General features: G+C 49.8%; 1 protein-coding gene across 3 annotated transcripts; it reads right to left on the bottom strand.

Moving 5' to 3' along the window:
- Positions 1-1,316: 1,316 nt before the first annotated feature.
- On the bottom strand, positions 1,317-17,696 carry L3MBTL2 (L3MBTL2 polycomb repressive complex 1 subunit). 3 transcript variants are annotated; one of them, XM_017738035.1, is made up of 17 exons: positions 17,571-17,696; positions 16,332-16,599; positions 15,984-16,117; positions 15,150-15,273; positions 14,103-14,182; positions 13,274-13,391; positions 12,810-12,944; positions 12,068-12,156; positions 10,250-10,478; positions 9,471-9,550; positions 8,791-8,895; positions 7,530-7,677; positions 6,621-6,703; positions 4,699-4,933; positions 3,873-3,938; positions 2,827-2,949; positions 1,317-2,000 (listed from the first exon to the last, which is right to left on the bottom strand). In XM_017738035.1, exons 1-17 carry the CDS (start codon positions 17,679-17,681, stop codon positions 1,891-1,893), a joined length of 2,238 nt encoding a protein of 745 aa, XP_017593524.1. In that variant the 5' UTR covers positions 17,682-17,696; the 3' UTR covers positions 1,317-1,890. The 3 variants fall into 3 exon arrangements, with proteins under 3 accessions (XP_017593524.1, XP_017593525.1, XP_017593526.1); XM_017738036.1 differs by having other exon boundaries at positions 15,159-15,273; XM_017738037.1 differs by lacking the exon at positions 3,873-3,938.
- Between the last annotated feature and the right edge of the window lie 410 nt (positions 17,697-18,106).

The raw sequence follows: 18,106 nt of genomic DNA, 5'->3' as shown, positions 1-18,106 counted from the left end.
CTGCTACAGCTGCCTGACCAAGGGGAGCCTATTGATGAAACCTTCTTGCTCCAGTTACAGGAGGCATCGTGCTCACAGGCTCCAGTCCTGCTGTGGGACTTCAGCCAACTTGACATCTACTGGGAAAGTACCAAGGCAGGCTGTAGGCAATCCAGGGAACTCCTGCAATGCATGGAGAATAGCTTCTTGAGCCAGGTGGACTTCTGTAAAGCTTTTGACACAGTCCCCCACAACTATTCCCTCCAAACTGGAGTGATGGATTCCCTCCAAACTGGAGTGATGGATTCCATGGGTGGACTGTTTGGTGGATTAGGAATTGGTTGGATGGTTGCCTTCAGAGGGTAGTGGTCAGCAGCTCAGAGTCCCAGTGGGCATCAGTGACCAGTGATGTCCCTCAGGGGTCTGTATGGGGACCAGCGTTATTTAATGTCTTCAGTAATGACACAGACAAAAGCATCAAGTGCACCCTGAGCAAGTCTGCAGATAACACCAAGCTGAGTGGTGCTCTTGACTCACCTGAAGGATGGGATACCATCCATAGGGATCTGGACAGGCTCAGAAGTGGGTACATGGAAATCTCATGAGGTTTAACAAGACCAAGGGCAAGGTGCTGCACCTGGGTTGGGGTAACCTCTGTTATCAACACAAGCTGGGGGACGAAGGGATCAAGAGCAGTCCTGCCAAGGACTTGGGGGTACAGTGGATGAGAGGCTGGACGTGGCCCAGCAATGTGCATTCACAGCCCAGAAAGCCAATCAAGCATCAAAAGATGAGTGAAAGCATCAAAAGCAGCATGGCCAGCAGGGTGAAGGAGGGGATTCTCCTCCTCTGCTCTGCTGAGACCCCACCTGCAGTGCTGCACCCAGCTCTGGGGCCCTCTGCACAAAAAGGACATGGACCTGTTGGAGCGAGTCCAGAGGAGGCCACCAAAATGATTAAAGAGATGGAGCACCTCTCCTGTGAGGAAAGGCTGAGAGAATTGGGATTGTTCAGTTTGGAAAAGAGAAGGCTTCAAGGTAACCTAATTGCAGCCTCCTGCTGACTGAAGGGAACGTACAGGCAAGATGGGACAAGACTATTTACAAGAGCATGTAGTGACAGCACAAGGGAGAATGGGTTCAAACCATTAGTTTTAGATTATGTATTAGGAAAAAATTCTTTACTGTGAGAGTGGTGAGGCACTGGAATAGGATGCCCAGGGAAGTTGCGGATGCCTCATCCCTGGAAGTGTTCAAGACCAGGTTGGATGGGGTTCTGGGCAACTTGGTCTAGTGGAAGGTGTCCCTGCCCACAGCAGGGGTATTGAAACTAAATGATCTTCAAGGTCCTCTTCTAACCCAAACCATTCTATGAAAAAAGGTCTCGCTTCTTCAGGAGGCATCATCATCTCTTTTTTTTTCTTCACCTCTTTCCACTCTTCCTGTCCTGATTTTCTTGGGGCTCGCAGCGCTTAGACCGGAGAGTACAGCACCAAAGTCCTATGGGAGCAGCTCCTTTCCTGACACGTCCTGCACTCATCATGTTGGACAGCAGCGTATCACCTCCAGCCACAGCCAAGAACCCAAACTGCGCTTTTGTGCTCTGGCAGCCTCTTTCCCTGTTTTGAGCTTCTGCTCCAAAAGGTGCCTTCAAAATCAGGCATGCACAACCACAGCAGCAACCCTGGTAATGCTCCTCAGCATGCCTGCAGTCTTTCTGCTGTTTCCCAGGGCTTAATATTACAAGTCTGGGGGAAATTTTCTTGCACACCAGAAAAGCAGAGTTGTGATGCTGCAGAGTGGTCTGCTTTAAAAAAGGAAGGCCCTTTTGGTCCTCTGCTTCCCTTTGCCAGGACCTTCCCTAAAGAGCCACAAGGTGAAGCTGCTGTGGGCAGCTGTGGGATGCTCCAGATCAGTCTGTGTCCTCCTGCTTTATGCTGCTGATGGGAACAGGAAGCTCTGTCTCTCCAAATTCTGCATCTGAAGGGTCAATGGTTTCTTCTTTCACCCGCACAGCAATGACTAGCAAGAGACAGACAGAGAGAGGGAAAAATAAGTAAATAAAATCAACCCATGTTGACTCTCACTACCTGCAGCACCTCCAAACGAGCTCTGTTCAAGCAGGTCAAAATTCCCCAGGTCCTGGGGCCAGTCTACTTCCTGAGGGTCCCTCACCACAGGCAGCCCCCTGTCATTCCAGTGCAAATCTATCCACGGTCACAGCAGCAATCAAGATGGGACAAAACCCTGGCAGCATTCAGCTGCTGGCTCCCAAGAACTCCTACGGGAGGAAAAGCTGGTGTGGTCCATTTTCAATCTGTCTGGGTTCACACAGGGGAACTTAAGGGAACAGGAGGGACCTTCATGACTCTCCATTCCCATGTGCACAAGGCACCTCACCCACCCTCCTCCCTGCTACCCACTAGGGTTGGCAAGTGACCCAGCTGCTCTTCTGGTCACTGCAGCACGACGGGCTGTGTTCACGTGCTGCAACAGCCCTTATGGGGATTGGGATCTGACAGCCACCTCTGACATACCCACTTTGTCTCTCCTCCCTGACCTCACACAACCAGACTGCTCAGCAGGGCAGCCAGGCCCTCAGCAGGCAGTAGCAGCATTGAGATATTGAGCAGTACTGGTCCCGCCAAATCTTCTTGGGAAGAAAACTTTTCCAGGGAAAGCAAGCAAATGGTTTCTTCTACTCTCTGGAGTATCTCTGGAGAAGTAGGGAAGGACATTTGACATGCTGCTGCCTTTTCCTGCCTGGAGGCGCCCATGAGTTAGTGGCCAAGAGGGTGTATGGGGAGATGTGAATGTGGCTGTGGGGTAGAGTAACTCATTCCCTTACTCTCATCAGGTGCTGGCTCTGGCAAAGCCTGGCTAGCAGCTTTTGCTTCTCGTTTTGCATTTGTGGCAGAAGGCTTCTTGACAGTCTGTTTGATGCTCCGGGCTTTGGCAGGTAACTTTTTTCCTTAACAAAGAGATAACAGAGTATGAGCAAAACTGTGTTTCTTTGCCCCTGGAAAATCAGCAACCCTGCTCCTCTGAGAAACCACAGACCAGGGACCAGCACAACTGAACAGAAAGCTACATGGTCATTAGCTGCCAACTGGTTATGCAACAGAAATGGCCTACTGGAGAAAAATTCCATTGTCATCATCTCAAAATATGCTCTTTCATGTTCTCCTTCATTAAAGGCAAGGCGCTTCAGCATGTGCTTAACTTCCAAGGAGCAGGTCCTCTTGGAATCAGTGTAGAGTCAGCTTTGCTTACCTGTCTGGGTCTAGTCCTAGGCAATGAGCATATTTACTGCAAGGCGCAGACATTGTAACTGTAATGTTCTGGTTTTAGCTGACTTTTTCACTTAGGTTAAAAATCTTTATATTCTTTAGATGTCCTTTCCCCTCCACCCCCCCAGCAAGGCATTTCTTGTCTGTCTACATGATTTGCCACAGCTGCTGCAACAATGACCACAACAATGACAAGATGAAACAATAAAATGGTTTCTACTGGCCTCTTCAGCCATCTTAAGGCCTTCTTTCCCTCAGCACAAAGCAGGGTTGCTCTCCAGCTACCCTGCAGCAAACATCTCCTTCCAATCAAGGACACAGCAGGGAAAGAAGCACAACCTCACACCTGGAAGCAAGTGCCATATATACCTCGGCCAACAGCAAACAGACTGCAAAACAGATCCTTCCCACACACAGCTCTCTGCTCTTTAGGTAACAGGGCAGGTAAGAAGGATGAAGCTGTGTTGGCAAACCCACAGCTGAGTAAGGGCATCCACAGCAAGACAAGGCCTCTCTCTCCTGCTCTGATGGGACATGGACAGGCTTCCTCTAACTGGGCCCAGCCTGCGAGCGAGCGGGAGGGCACTAATCAAACATCACTCACTCTTCTTTCCATAGGGTTTCTTCTTCTTCTTGGGCACCTCCTTGGCCTTCGCTGGAGTTGTGCGCTCTGTCATGGAGACGAGAGGGAAACGAAAGCCAAGTCCCATAACCAGTAGGTAACTGGGATGAAGTGACATAAGCGAGAAACAGATATACCCGTCCCCCCAAGCCAAAGCCCTCTTCCCAAGACAACCAGCTGAGGGGAAAGCAAGGCTCTAGTGCAGTTGCTGTCTGTGCTTCCAGGTGAGGGCCCAGGGTGGCAGGCTGGGGCAGCACAGGGGAGAGAGGCCAGTACAGACTTGGCAGGGGCAGTAAAGAAACAAGATTCATAGTTTGGGATAAGAAGGAAAACATCTGCAAAGGTGAGGCAGTGGCCTCCCTGTGACAAGGGAAGGAACGAACTCTTGAGAGGATGCTCTTACCTTTTACAGACAGAGTCACAGAGTTGATGAGAAAAGGGAGCGTGGGCTGAGCTCCCACTGCTACCTGGCTAAGGTCATAGATATGCTTCATAAAAGGGAGCTGTGCAGGGATAGGACCACCTGGAACTCTACCCAACTTTGCAGGAGCAATTAATTCTCTGTTGGTGTGGGGGAACAGGGAAAACAGAGCCAACCTCAAAACTCAGGCTGTTTTCTCCCCATCAGACTCCTCCCTCTGCCAGCTGCTAGAATGTAGCAACAGAGGAAGGTTTATGGTAGCCAGTGCAAATCAAGGAGGCCATTTGCTTCTCCCTACAAGGCCCAAAAACCAAAGGAGCCACTCGGAGCAGGAGGAAGGAAACCTTTATCTCTAGCATTAGAAACCACAGTAAAATCTTCACTCACCTGGAACCACTGGTGGTTGAAGCTGGTAGCCTGTCAGCTCACACCACCCCACAGGATAAATGTCTGGAGACTCGCAGTCCACCCACTGGTCATACTCGTTGTCCCAGCCATCAAAATGGATGCTAAGGAGACGTTGGACTACACGCTTCACTGTGGCCACACAGATGAGTCGGGGCTCCATCAAGTCCACTGCCTCCACCTTCATGCCTGCCTTGAAGCCATGGTTTGGACAGTCCTGGGTGCATAAAAAATGAAAACATGAAAAAAGAAAAGCCAAGGCCACTGCACTCAGTCCAAACCCGTACCTGGCCAACAGCACCCTTGCACAGGCTAGCCTTCAGCCTAAAGCAAGCAGACAGACAACAAGCCCACAGATCCAAAAACAGATCCAAGGCCAGCTGTGTCCTTAGTCAATCTCAACCCAGACTTTAGAAGCAAGATCCTGACCTGGGGGGAGCAGCAAGCAGCAGTTCAGGAACACACAGTCAAACAATTGCCTGACATACCCCTGGTGTATCAGAAGACCAGCACAGGCCCAGGTACTGCACCAGTTTTGCATGCCAGCCACACATCCACAGGCAATGAGCAATGAGGAGCCCACCAGGAGACTGGAGCTCACAGAAACACTACAGAATCACAGGTCACACTCAGAGGGACCAAGATATCTTAACACCCGCAAAGGCAGGACACTGCTGTCCCTACTTGGAGAGTACATACTCCTGGGCCTTGAGCTCTCCTTAAAGTGCCGACTGTCAGCAAACTGCAGCCCAGTAGAGATACTGCATATTGTCTATCCTGACTTCAGGGAGGCTTTTGACACTGTCTGCCATCAGAACTTCATAGAGAAGATGATTGAGCTATATATGCTGTGTGCCTGAACTATACAGGAGACAGCAAGATAGATTGAAAACTGGCTGAGTGACTAGGGCCAGAGGATGGTTATTAGTAGCATGAAGTCTAGCTGGAGGCTAGTAATTAGCAGTGTACCCCAGGGGTCAATACTGGATCCAATCCTATTCAACATCTTCATTACATATCCCGATGACATGTCAGAGTGTCATGTCAAACCAAGCAAGCTTGCTTGTGGCAAAAAATTGGGAGGAGAACAGAATATACTAGATAGTTGTGCTGCCATCCAGAGGTACCTTGACAAGCTGGAGAAATGGTAGAATCCCATACCTGTGGAGGAAGAATCCGAGGCACCAGCACAAGCTGGGGGCAGACTGACTGGAAAGCAGTTTGGTAGAAAAGGGTCTGGGAATCCCAGTGGACATGAAGTTGAACATGGGCCAGGGATGTGCCCCTGGGACAAAGGAGGCTAATGTTAGCCTGTTCTCAGCAGATCAGTGGAAGTGATCCTTCCCCTCAGCTTGGCGCTGACAAGGCCCCACCTGAATTGTTCTCTGGTACAAGAGAGACATGGACATACTGGAGAGAGTCCAGCAAAGGACAAGGAAGATAATGAGGGAACTGGAGCATTGTATGAGGAAAGGCTGAGAGAGTTGTGACTGTTCGTCCTGGAGAAGAGAAGACTCAGGGGTACCTTATTTATGTGTATAAATGCCTGAAATGAGGGTGCAAAGATGGAGCCAGATTTCTCTCAGTGGTGCCCAGTGCCTGGACCAGAGTTAACGGGCACAAACTGAAACACAGGAGTTTCCCTGTGAACATCAGGACACACGGTCTACTGTGAGTGCCAATGAGCACTGGCACAGGTTGCCCACATGGTTGTGGAGTCTCCATCCATCCAGAAGTCATCTGGACATGGTCCTGAGCAACCTTCTACAGGTGACCCTGCTGTAGCAGGGGTGTTGGACAAGAAGCACTTCCACCTCAGTGATCTCACGACAGACAGAGCTCCTGCACTCCTCCTCCCTTACTTCAAGCATCCCCACCCATCACTTCTTCCTGGCAGCACTCACTGTGTTGAAGAGCCGTGATGGAGCAGGTCTTGATTTGGTCTCTTCCAGGTAACGTTCCCAGCTGAAGGTCTTTGCATCGTGCCCTGCAGCAGGAAGAAACACTAAGAGGTAAAAAGGTAGTCACTGGGTAGACCAGTTGGGGAAAAGGCAGAGTACGCAGGAAGGAGGCATAGCAACTGGTTGCAAAGCAGGTTCATGAACCAGCACATACAGCCTGATCTTGGACACGAACCTAGTGCATGGATTCCATGGGAGTCCAGCACCCCTCTCCAGCTGGCAAATACAGAAAAGTGCAAGCTGCAGCTCTGAACATCTGTGTCAGCCATAGACGCAGACCACAGAGAAAGGGGAGGAGCAGCAGCAAGTAGGAAGTAGTATGTTCAAAATACGCCACTAAAACCAGTGTTCCTCCCAGCAGCAGGAACATCAAAGGAAGATGGAACAGCACTGCACAAAAATACTGCAACACAGAAATTCAGAGCAGGCCTTTTTGGGTATGGCTAGATGAGGCAGTAAAAACTGCTAGGGTGATTGTCTCTTAGGAGTTTGAAGAAATACTCATGTCTGATCTATTCATAGAGAGGAATAGAGATGACTCTGGACACTTGAGTACTGACTCCTGCAGCAATGGCTCTACTTATCCCTTCCCACCCTCCTTGTCCTTTAAAACATTTTATTCTGTTCAGTTTGGGGATCATACACCTGTCCCACTGATCTGCCAGGAGCTAACCAAGACTTGGTATATGGGGAGAGCTCAAAGAGCCTGTCTCTGAACTAGCCCTATCTCCCTGAAAAACAAGCGGACTGGGACCTTGTTTTGATTCATCTGAACACGACCCCTCTCAGAAAAGCACCACCCATCAGACTCTGCATGCAGGTTTGTACCACAGGGCAGAGTCCAAATCTCACCTTTTGGAGGGGTCAGTTCGATGTTGTTCCTCTTACAGAAGTTGGCGGGGAAGATGGCGTGTGAGGAGGCGTGATAGCAGAACCAGTCAGAGCCATCATCAGATGTGGCTCCATCAATGCTGATCATGAGATACCCATCCAAGAGAACCTGAGATGGGAGTGAAGGCATGAGTGTAGAGCTTTGCTTGCTCTAAAGCCTCTCTTCCTCACAAAAGATTCTCTCAAGAGTCCCCACAGATCGATCAGAGTTGCCACTAGATAGCAAAATGCAATGTTATACTAGTATGTTAGTCAACACAAGCTAACCCCCAATGCAGCAATTTCTGCAGGACTGGGACCAACACTAAGAGCCTTGTGAAAGGACTATGTGAAAAGCCTTAAATGGTCAGGAGCTCTGTTCTCCCCTAGAAACACTTTATTGGCAGCCCAAAAACCCTTTACACCAGCCAGATCACAAATGTGTTACTGGGTAGAAGGGAAGGAGCACCACCCTTGGATTTGCTACTTCATACAGCAACAAGAGTTGTCCCATCCTGTCACTCACTGGTAATTGGAGCCTACCAAAGGTGATAGGCATGCTTGTCCCACTCTTCCATTTCCAAGCAAAGACTGAAGGGAACATTTTACAGACACGAACAGCTCTCCTAGCATCCCACTGCCAAACTCCAGGTGTCAAAGTCCTCAGCTTGGGTTCTGCAAGGGCAAACAGCTTCCTGAGGAAGCAGGAAAAGCCCAGATTGATGCTATACTTTCAACACTCAACACACTTCACTGAGGGAACCTGGGCAAGCAATTTACTTCTCAAGACTAGCACAAGAGTAGAACTTACTACCACCTCATCAAGGGAGACTGAAGGAGACACATCCATCCTCAGCTTCCTCATGCCATTCCCCACATGGAGGTCCCCTTCTTTCCACAGAGGCCTCTCTATGCACTCTCAGAACTGGAGAACAAATCTTCCCTACTGCATGCCCAAAGGTGGAAAAAGGGTGGCTGCCAGTCAGACACACTGGACACTAGCTTGCAGAGCAAGCACGCTCATCTTCATGCTGTCCATTTAGGTACACGTGGATGACAGCTTGTTAGACCTCTGAGGTAACCCCCAAGTTCCCTCCACACAACAGCTGTCCACCTCTCTTGACAGCCCTCTCCTCTCCCCTACACAAAATCCTACCTGGTCTTATTCATTTGAAAAGACCTGAGGAGAAGCTGCATTATCTCAAGTAAACACAGCAGACCCCCTGAGGCCCACTGAACTTACCTTGCAAACAGTGGCCACACAGATGTTGCCCAGATTCAGGGGGTCAATGGCTTCCAGTTTCATGCCTCGCTCAAACCATCCACCTTCAGAATAGACAGCCCGTACCTAAGGGAGACTCTGGTGTATCATGTGCTGCCAGGGGTATGGGACAGTCCCATCCTGACACCGAGCACAGCAAGTGCAAATGGGATTAGAACTCCTTCACTTGGCTCAACTCAAGTTGGGAGGGGAAAGCAAAAATATTACAAGAAATACAAAGAGGCAGCCAAACCAACACTATGTCTCTGTCAGCAACCTCTTGCCACAGCTCTGGTCAGTCAGAGAGCCAAGCCCAGCTGCAGCTCCACAACAAAACAAGCCTCCTTCTCATCTCAGCTCTTACCAGCGTGATCCAGTTCCTTGTTGGAACTGGTCTCTCCCATGCAATCCTCTTCCCTCTCCAACTCAAAGCTCCTTTGCTTGCCCTTCAACTAAGTCCCTCAATCTGTCACTCTCCTTTAATTCTTTCAGCTTTCTAGTTTGACCTGCTCCTGCTTAACCAGAGCCTTGACACCCTTCGCTATAAGAAAGACTAGTGAGCCACCCTCAACAACCCACACGGTAGCATGTATGCCCAAGGAAGGAAATGCTATCACCACTTCCTTTTTTGTGACCCCCACAGAAAGGCAGACTTGTCCTACCTTCTTAAACAGATAGGGGACAGCATCACAGTAGATCTTCCGGAAGGTGGGATGGTTTGCCATGTCATTACGTTTTTCTTCTGTGAGGAATGGAAGAAAGAGAGGTAAAAAACCTGCAGCAACTGCAGTAAGAAAACAGACTGGTTATTAATTTTCCTGTGAGAGCTTAGGTGCTATAAACCCCCTCAATATGAGGCCACTTAATAAAAAGAACAGGTCAGTCCTTCTACACTTCTCATAAAATGGGCTGTGATGAAGGGCTTGCTCAAAGCAGATGGCTCAGCTTCCTGAGCACTACTGGTAACACCGCTACATGTGGCTGTAATCATCAGGGAGAGGCAACAAGGAATGGAGACACAACCTAAAGGATCAGCAGAGCTCAAGTCTTGCTTTTTTCTGCCAGCCTAAGCCGATCAACAATTCCTCTTGGTAAAGTCCAGAAAAACACAACCTGATGGGATCCAGTGTTACAGAAGCCAGCATGAATTTCCTCAAAAAGACTATAAACATCTGTCATGTTGCAAAGTCTGCGTTCTCACACTAAGGAGACAGACTGCCTGCTTCACATAAGAAACTCTACAGTCCCCTGTCCTGACCTGTGATCATGGGGCTTTTTTATCTACCCCGATAAAAAACCAGCAGACACAAAACTAAGCAGACTTCATCTGTCAGGTCTTGAGGCAACTGCCTCACTCCCAGCATGTCAAGACTGGTGTCAACAACAGGGTGCAGGCAGTTCCCAGCAAATCAGAAGATGGCTGCAGTGGCCTGGTCCTTACCTGTCTTCTTTATGTCATGGCCCACTCTCCGTGACCAGCCCACAGGATGGATGAGAGGACTCCACATGTGGCACCAGAAATCATCGCTGTCACCGTCCTCATAGAGGAGTCTCAGTCTGCCCCCAATCACTGTATCCACCACTGCCATACGTGTCTGGGACACGTGGTTCTTATCCACCACCTCAACCCGCATGCCCTGCCGGAACGGGTACTTCATGCTCTCCACCATCTGGCAACAACCGACAGAGGAGGTGAGATCAACCACAGTGCTCCAAACACTTCAGAGAACAGCTTTCCCCACAGACAGGCACCCTGGCACTGCCCAAAGCTGACTAGGAAGGGATGCATGGGAGTGGGTTCATCGGGTGGACAGGTAGCTGGCAGCCCCAGACATGACAGTGTGGTTGGGCACACACTCCCTGAGTCTCCCTTGTCGTGTCGCCTCATAAGAGCTGCCCCACCCCCGACCAGCAGCCATGCCCAGGCACCACCTTGTGTGAATGTTCCCAGTGTGAACTTCTGCTCACCAGAAACTGAGTGAGGAATTGTGTGCCTTTCTCAGTCATGAAAGAGATCACAAGGGTTTCAAGGCTGCAGTTAGTTAGAGGTGTAGCTTCCCAAAGGGCAACAGGATTTTCAGTTGACTTCAAAAGAGGTCAGGTTCTTATTTCCACCTTTTCATTCTGACCAGAGGTTGAACTACACAATGATCTATCTGCCAACTCCACATCCAAAGCCAGTTACTCTGCAGACTGACCCAAATGCACAGGCATATAGAAAGAGTCACTGGCTGATTTCTGACTTTTTTTGAGACGTTCAGTTTGCTCATACAGCCTTGTCCTACTCATCCACAAATGCCCAATGGTGCTTAGAGGACATCTGACATTTTGGAACTGTGATCCCAAGATGCTGAGCAGCAACTAGGAAACACAAAATAGGCACCCAAACCAGCCTACACCAGAAGAATCCAGAAGAACTTTTAAGCTAAGGTCTTCCCCTTCCACCTCCTGTTTATTAGGTGGGAGATGCTGAAGGGAGAAAGACACAAGCAATGTCTATTTCCCTCCACCACTTCCCTTCCAGCTACAAGCTGTGGCCCAGGAACAAGCAGCTACAAACACCCTCTTAACTTTCTAAGAAGTGACATGGGAAACACTAACTACATCCAGATCTCCAGCTCAGTGTCACCACTTACCTTGCACATAGAAGAATTTATCACCTGCCTTCCTGCCTGCTGCCTCTGGGACTTTGTTATCTGCCATTTCCAAAGCTCCTAGCCCCAGAAGACCCTCTTCTCTCTAACAAGCTCTAATCTCAGTGCAGGCTACACAAAAAAAATCATGAGAGCTATAAAGATGCCAAGGCCATGGTATTTCAAGGAAGCCTGTGCCCTTCTCATTCCCTCCAGGCTGCTTTGCTACCAACACTGAAGACAAAGGTTTTTGACTCTCAGAGCCATTCCCTGTCACTGAAACATGGCAGCCAAAGGCCAGGTTGGAGCTGCACTGCTCTCTCCCTTCAGCAAAATGCCAAACCTCATCCCCAGTACGTCCCAGCAGACTACGTGACAACAGATTTTAAAGCTTGCCTGTGACCCAAAGGAGAAACTGTTGTGCTGAGAGGGCATGGAGGCTGTGCCATTACCCACAGCATCATGACAGGTATCTTAGGAGCACGTGGAAGCACTCACTGCCCCTGCCCTGCCCAGGTTTCAAGGCACACAAAAGTTGCACAGATCAGAACCAGAAGAGACATGTTGAGCATGTTTTGACTTCAGCTTCATTTACCCCATGTAAAATGACAGCCTCCTATGTTTACCTTCATGTGGAAATCCACTGGGATGGTCCTGGCTCCCACCAGTTTTTTCATGAGGTAACTTCTCCAGTCAGTGTACTTGGCATGGATAGCTATATATGGGCAGGGAAAAAGTCCATCTTTATGACCAAAATAATTACAGCACCACAGTTTTCATCTCTCTGACAGCCCATTAGCACTAAAAGACCTTCTTCACACTCAGATTCTGTACTCTGTTTTGCCAGCTTGCCCCCACATCTGGCTGAAGCAATCACCATTACAGAATTAACTGGGCCAAGCAGACATTCAACTCCACTGATCTAGATAAGGAAGTGGTAATAGAGCAAAAACATCTCAGCTTGCCAAAATTCCACTAAAGTGGCATCCCTCTCTGAACTGCTAGCTGTGCAGAGACTGGAACCACTGTGCTTACCAGAGATGCTGCCCAGGATATAGGACCAAAAAGTTCCCCCAAAGTTCAAGTCCAGCCACCACGTGGGTTAGAAGGAGGAAAAGCCACCTGCGTTAGCCCCCACAGGTCTGACATCAGCTCTGCATGCAGCACCCCAGGTCAATGACAGGGAGATGCAGAGGGAGCAATCCAAGCAGCCTCCAGCTTCCCAAACTCAAACTGCTGCTTGTAACTCAAAGCACAAATGGAGCTGTAGTCCTACATGCAGTGGGAGCACCTGTCCCCCTGTGCTAGGCATAAACCAAAGCTTCCCCATGCCCAGGTATGTGCTGACCTCTCTTGCCCCACACTCACTTTGTGGTGGTACCAGGATTTTGCTGTTGATGGCACACCAGCCAATGGGATGAATATCCACTGTGCCCAAATTGCACCAGAAGTCATGACCAGCATCATTCTCAAAGCCCTCATATCGCAGAAGGGCCCTATATCCTGCCAGGATAGAGCAGACAACCAAAGGCATTAGAGGCCACAAATTTGGCACCACAGCCTTAGCACCTACAGTATGGCCTTCAGAGCACTGCATAGGTTACCAGAGCTTCTCCAGCAACTATTCTTGCAAATTGCCCAGCAAGCACAAGAGGAAGTACATGCTGGTTTCCACTCACTCCGGCACCATGATATTTCCTGTTTCAAAATCTCTCAGCAGTTGTAGAGCTCCAAAGAGCTGCTGTTTTGCTTGATCAGCTACCCTCAGCTCTCTAAAGCTTCCTTCAGAGCTTAGCTGTACCCAGCTGTCAAAGATGACATCGGAGACATACCTACAATCTGGATGACGGATGCAATCCAGTACACACGGCTGGGGAGCACAGCATCACTGTTCAGCACTTCCACTTTCATACCTTTCACCACATCATCCCACTGATCGAAGAGTGGCACCTGAAAGATTGAGGCAGCCGTGTTGGGAGAGGGATGTGGACAATCAGAGCAGGCCCTTCTAGCTTCCACAGACACTTCTTAGGCAGCTACCCTTTTCACTTTAGGCACAGGCTTGCATGCCTTACCCCTCTTGGATCTGCCAAAGTCTTGAAATACAGCTGAACTGTACCAAACATCTCACTGGGGTGTTCACTGAGGATCCCAAAAGGCAGAATACCATATAGCAACACTTAACTGTTTCACTGCCAGCTGTCCTATTATCCCAAAGTAGCTGCTGCCATTCCTCTATGGCACAAAAATACCTAACAATCAATAAACCTGCCATGTCTGCCTGACCTATCCTCAAGAAAAAGGAAATGATGTCAGTATTATCAGACCACAACTCAAAAGGAATATAACAAGTCTTATCAGAATCAGACATGCTGGAGGGGCAGCTACTGCCAGGCTCACATAAACTGAGTTCCTCTCTGCACATCACTACCAGCAGTGTTTCTATCAAGTCCCCCTCTGCTTCCTTCCCCCCAAACTCCTGGTCCCTTTGTGAGACTCCCATTCTCAGTTGCAAGGAACCACCACTTCTTTCCTCGCATCACCTGGGTCTCAATAACCCCCTGCTGGGCCTCTGCTCACCACCTGTCACAGGAGCACAGGGGGGCCCATGCATATGACACGCCCCGTGTGCCCTGCCATGCACAGCAAAGTACAACTCACGTGTTTGAAGCAACTGACAGGAGCTGCCTTGTAGCCGTGCTCCTGCAGGTACTTTCCCCAGTCAAAGCCCAGGACGAGTGCTACAATTAGAGCAGAAAATCAGGTGAGATCACAGAATAGGCACAGAGCTCAGTTACCTCTGGACTACAGCCTGCAGCCTCCAGGCACTGGGACACAGCACACAGGGATTACGCATTCCACTGCATTTTCTCTGGTGGGAAACTTGACCCCTATGAGTGCACGGTCACTAGCCCCCACAAGAAGCAAAGCACATTATTAATCAGTATTTACTGTCACTTGCTTTTGAAAAAAGGGAAGCAGAAAGGGAAATAAAAGGGGTCAAGTCCAGCCCAGGGCTAAAGCACTCCAGGGACAGAGCATCCTTTCAGGGCTACACCACTTCACAGCTTTGCCTCTCAGCGGCAACAGTGCAGGGTCATATCAGCAGCACTTGCTTTCCCAGAAGGTGCTGAGAAACTCAGAGATACTAATCTGAGAGGTTAATCCCACAGCCACTCCTGGTTGAAGGCCACAGCTCTGCTCCAGCAGCAGTCTGCTCAGGGATCACACCCTGCTGCTGCCATGCCCCGGCGCTCCCCTTTGCCCTAACACAGTAAGTTGCTGCTCCTTCAGCTGGAAGTGAGCTGGTTATTGCTCAAGCTGATCAGTGAGTGACTCGGGGCAAATATAACTTCCCACAAGCAGCGGGGCAGCGAATGGCTGGGAAAAGCAGGACACCTTTAAGTCACCTTTGCCAGCAGAAGTCAGCACCTCGTGGGACTGGGACCACAGAGCTTACACTCCAGGTCAAGTCGTATGAGGAGCAAGGATGAGGCTACAATAGTGATGGGCAGGAACCTCCACCAGAGCAGGGAGAGGAAAAAAGATGTGCCCTGTGTCCTTGCAGCCTGTGTCAGAGCAATCCACATATCATACAAGGCAGTGTACCAGGGAGGAGGAGGAGGACTGCAGAGCTTACAGCCCTCAAGGTGTCCCTATTTCTGTGACTCCAGCAGCTGCACCTCCTCACACCTCACCTACACTCACCATCCTGACCTGTCAGTGTCCCATCTGCCAGCTGTCCCGTGCCCTGCGAATGGAGGAAGGCCCCAATCTTGGCTGACCAGGATGCCTTGTGCAGAACTTTAGCTTTCTTCGTTGGTGGTTTCCCCTACAAAAGAAGGAATATTAGAAACATTAATGGCACAAGAGACTAAGTCACCCCCTGCAACTGGGTATGCACCTCTTCCTTGGGCCAATTTTCAGGTTACTACAATATTTATTAACGCTCACAGGAACAAGAAACAGCAGGTAAAATATCAGTGTCCGTCCTCAGCTTTTAGAGAGCATCACCTTTAAGCTGGCATGCCTTCTCTGGGGACTTCAGGCAGGAAGAATAAGCCACTGGGAATGTCAGTCTGATATTTAATTAGAGAGCAACCACCTACCCCTACATACAGGCACATCCTGCTCCATCCCCAGGAAAGCTCATAGAATTATAGAATCTCCCTGAAGAGCTGGAAGTCTGCCTTTCTAAAGTTCAGGAGCCTGACTTTACTCCTTACCTGACCTATATTCCTCAAGACTGCAAACTCCACCAATGCATGACCACTGCAACCCAGGCTGACTCCAATTTTGACATCCCCAATTAGTTCACTTACCTTGGTGACCATCAATCAGATCTACTGTCACATTCCCTCTGCTACAGCTGTCTGTCCCCCTGGCTTAAGAAATTATCCCCCATGCATTCCAGGAGTCTGCTGGATTACCTACAGCTTGCCATGCTACTTTTTGCAGGTATCGGGGTGGTTGAAGTCCCCCAGCACAAGAGCCTGCGAGCACAATGGAGCCTGAGAGCCAGATGAAAAGGTTTTAACTCACCTGCAGTCTGGCCAGGATGCTGGCCTTTTTGGAATTTGAGGAGTAGCTTCTGGAGCAGGAGACACTGCAGAAACGTTTGGTCTTGGAGAAGAAAGCCTCCCTGGTGCCCACAATCCCACACATTTCGCACACAGCTGAGAGAAGGAAGGCCAAAAATGTGAGCATTCAGCAGAGTCAATGCACTACAAGGACAGAGCTGAGACCAGCTAACCATCATTATACAGAGCAGATCCCCCACATAGCCCAGAAAATGCAGTCTGCATCCAAAACTGCTCCCAAAGCATCCCCAAGGTGCAGCCACACACCCTTCGCTTCCCCTGAACATGTTTTAGGCAGCACAGGCAGTACCTGGCTCGGAGCCACTGTCTTCTGTGAGCCGGCCTGTGGATGGGTGGTGCATCCGAGAGGTCGAAAGCTCTCCAGCTTCCCGGTCTGCCACCTCATCATCACTAGACTCCTCTAGACAGGAGCTGCTGTCACTGCCCATGCTGCTGTTGTAGCATGTGAGGCTGTCATAACCCCCAAAGATGTCCAGTTCATCATCCTCCTCATCGTCATCGCCTTCCTCCTCCACCCGCTCCAAAGATGAAGTTTTGTGGCAGAAGGCAGACACCAACTACAAAAAGAGCCAGTTTGCTTTAAAATAGACATTTTACACCCCACTGCACAATAAACCTGCCTTTGCTGCCAGGGGGGGCCTCTTGGGCAAGGGAGTGGCCTCAGGGCAAGCAAGGAGTCCACATAATAGCCCCAAAGGCAGGAGTCTGAATCCCTACCCCCAAACAGATCCCATTACTGTTATTCCACAGGCTGCATTCTGCTTCTCAAGAGAAAAGTGCCACAGGGCTGTAGCTAGAGAGAAAACAGCTTGAGGAACATGGAAGAAGTACAGGGCAAAGCACTGCCATGCTGATGCAGGACAGATGAGACTGCGTCCTTCCAGGCCATGTTTCTCCCAGCACAGCTGCACAGCACAGCAATGCAGACACCATCACAGTAAAGCCACCACAGACTTCCAGAGCAGAGCACAAAGCTGCACGTTCCTGCCACCACAGCTCACCAGACCAGCACAGCCTGGAAGTCAGCAGAGCCACCTCAGCCCTGGAGACAGTTCATGTCCTCTGGAAACTGCACAGTCCACAGCTAACCTCAGTTCAGGAATTGCACCAGCAGGATGGCAGAACTTTTGTTACAGGTTTTTGCCTAAAACCAGATGCCTCCACAGCTAAACATCTTCACTAGCTCTTTGTACTTGCTGCGAGGCAGAGACTGAAGAAAGGGCACAGAAAAACAGTGACTGTGTCTCAGACTAGAAGAATCTTGAACCAGGCTCCAAATAAGCACAAAAGAATCTGGGAAAAGGTGTTAGCAACTCATGAAGGAGCAGCAAGAAGTCAGCATCAGCACAGGAAGTGATGGAACAGAAAAGCAGATTCATGCCTACATGAGGCATAAGGATACAATTGTTTATCCAAGTGGGCAACAACAAAAGATCAGCAGCAAGCCCATCACCTTCCAGTGCTAATTCCCTCTGATCCCTGGCTCCCATTATAGACACGTGGACAAGGAAGATCAGTCTTCACTCACTGCTGTCTCCCCGCATCCTCTCTGGCTTCCACACAAAACAGACACAAGGCTCCCAGGTTGTTCCCTGAACAAAGAGTTGCTCTCCTGCGGATCCAGGCTCTCAGACAGCATTCCTGATGTCTGAGAGGCCTGAACTCCTCTAAAATAGAAATATTTTCATCGCCTTCTAGTCCCTGTGTGGGTGCACCTTCCACCAGCTCGTAGGACCCGAGCACCACTGCATCGTTACTCTTCCACAACAGGCGAGTGAAACTTGTGGACACGTTACAAATCCCAGAGCTCTCCTGCGGATCCAGGCTCTCAGACAGCATTCCTGATGTCTGAGAGGCCTGAACTCCTCTAAAATAGAAATATTTTCATCGCCTTCTAGTCCCTGTGTGGGTGCACCTTCCACCAGCTCGTAGGACCCGAGCACCACTGCATCGTTACTCTTCCACAACAGGCGAGTGAAACTTGTGGACACGTTACAAATCCCAGAGCTGCCAAGCAAGGGCAGCAGAACCGGGAGCCTCATCAGGAAGCTGAGGGGGACGCAG

Source organism: Corvus brachyrhynchos, unplaced genomic scaffold (genome assembly GCF_000691975.1).
Source record: "Corvus brachyrhynchos isolate BGI_N302 unplaced genomic scaffold, ASM69197v1 scaffold56, whole genome shotgun sequence".
NCBI lineage: Eukaryota > Metazoa > Chordata > Aves > Passeriformes > Corvidae > Corvus > Corvus brachyrhynchos.
Note: the sequence above shows the minus strand (reverse complement) of the source record. Positions and strands in the feature narration are given on the sequence as shown.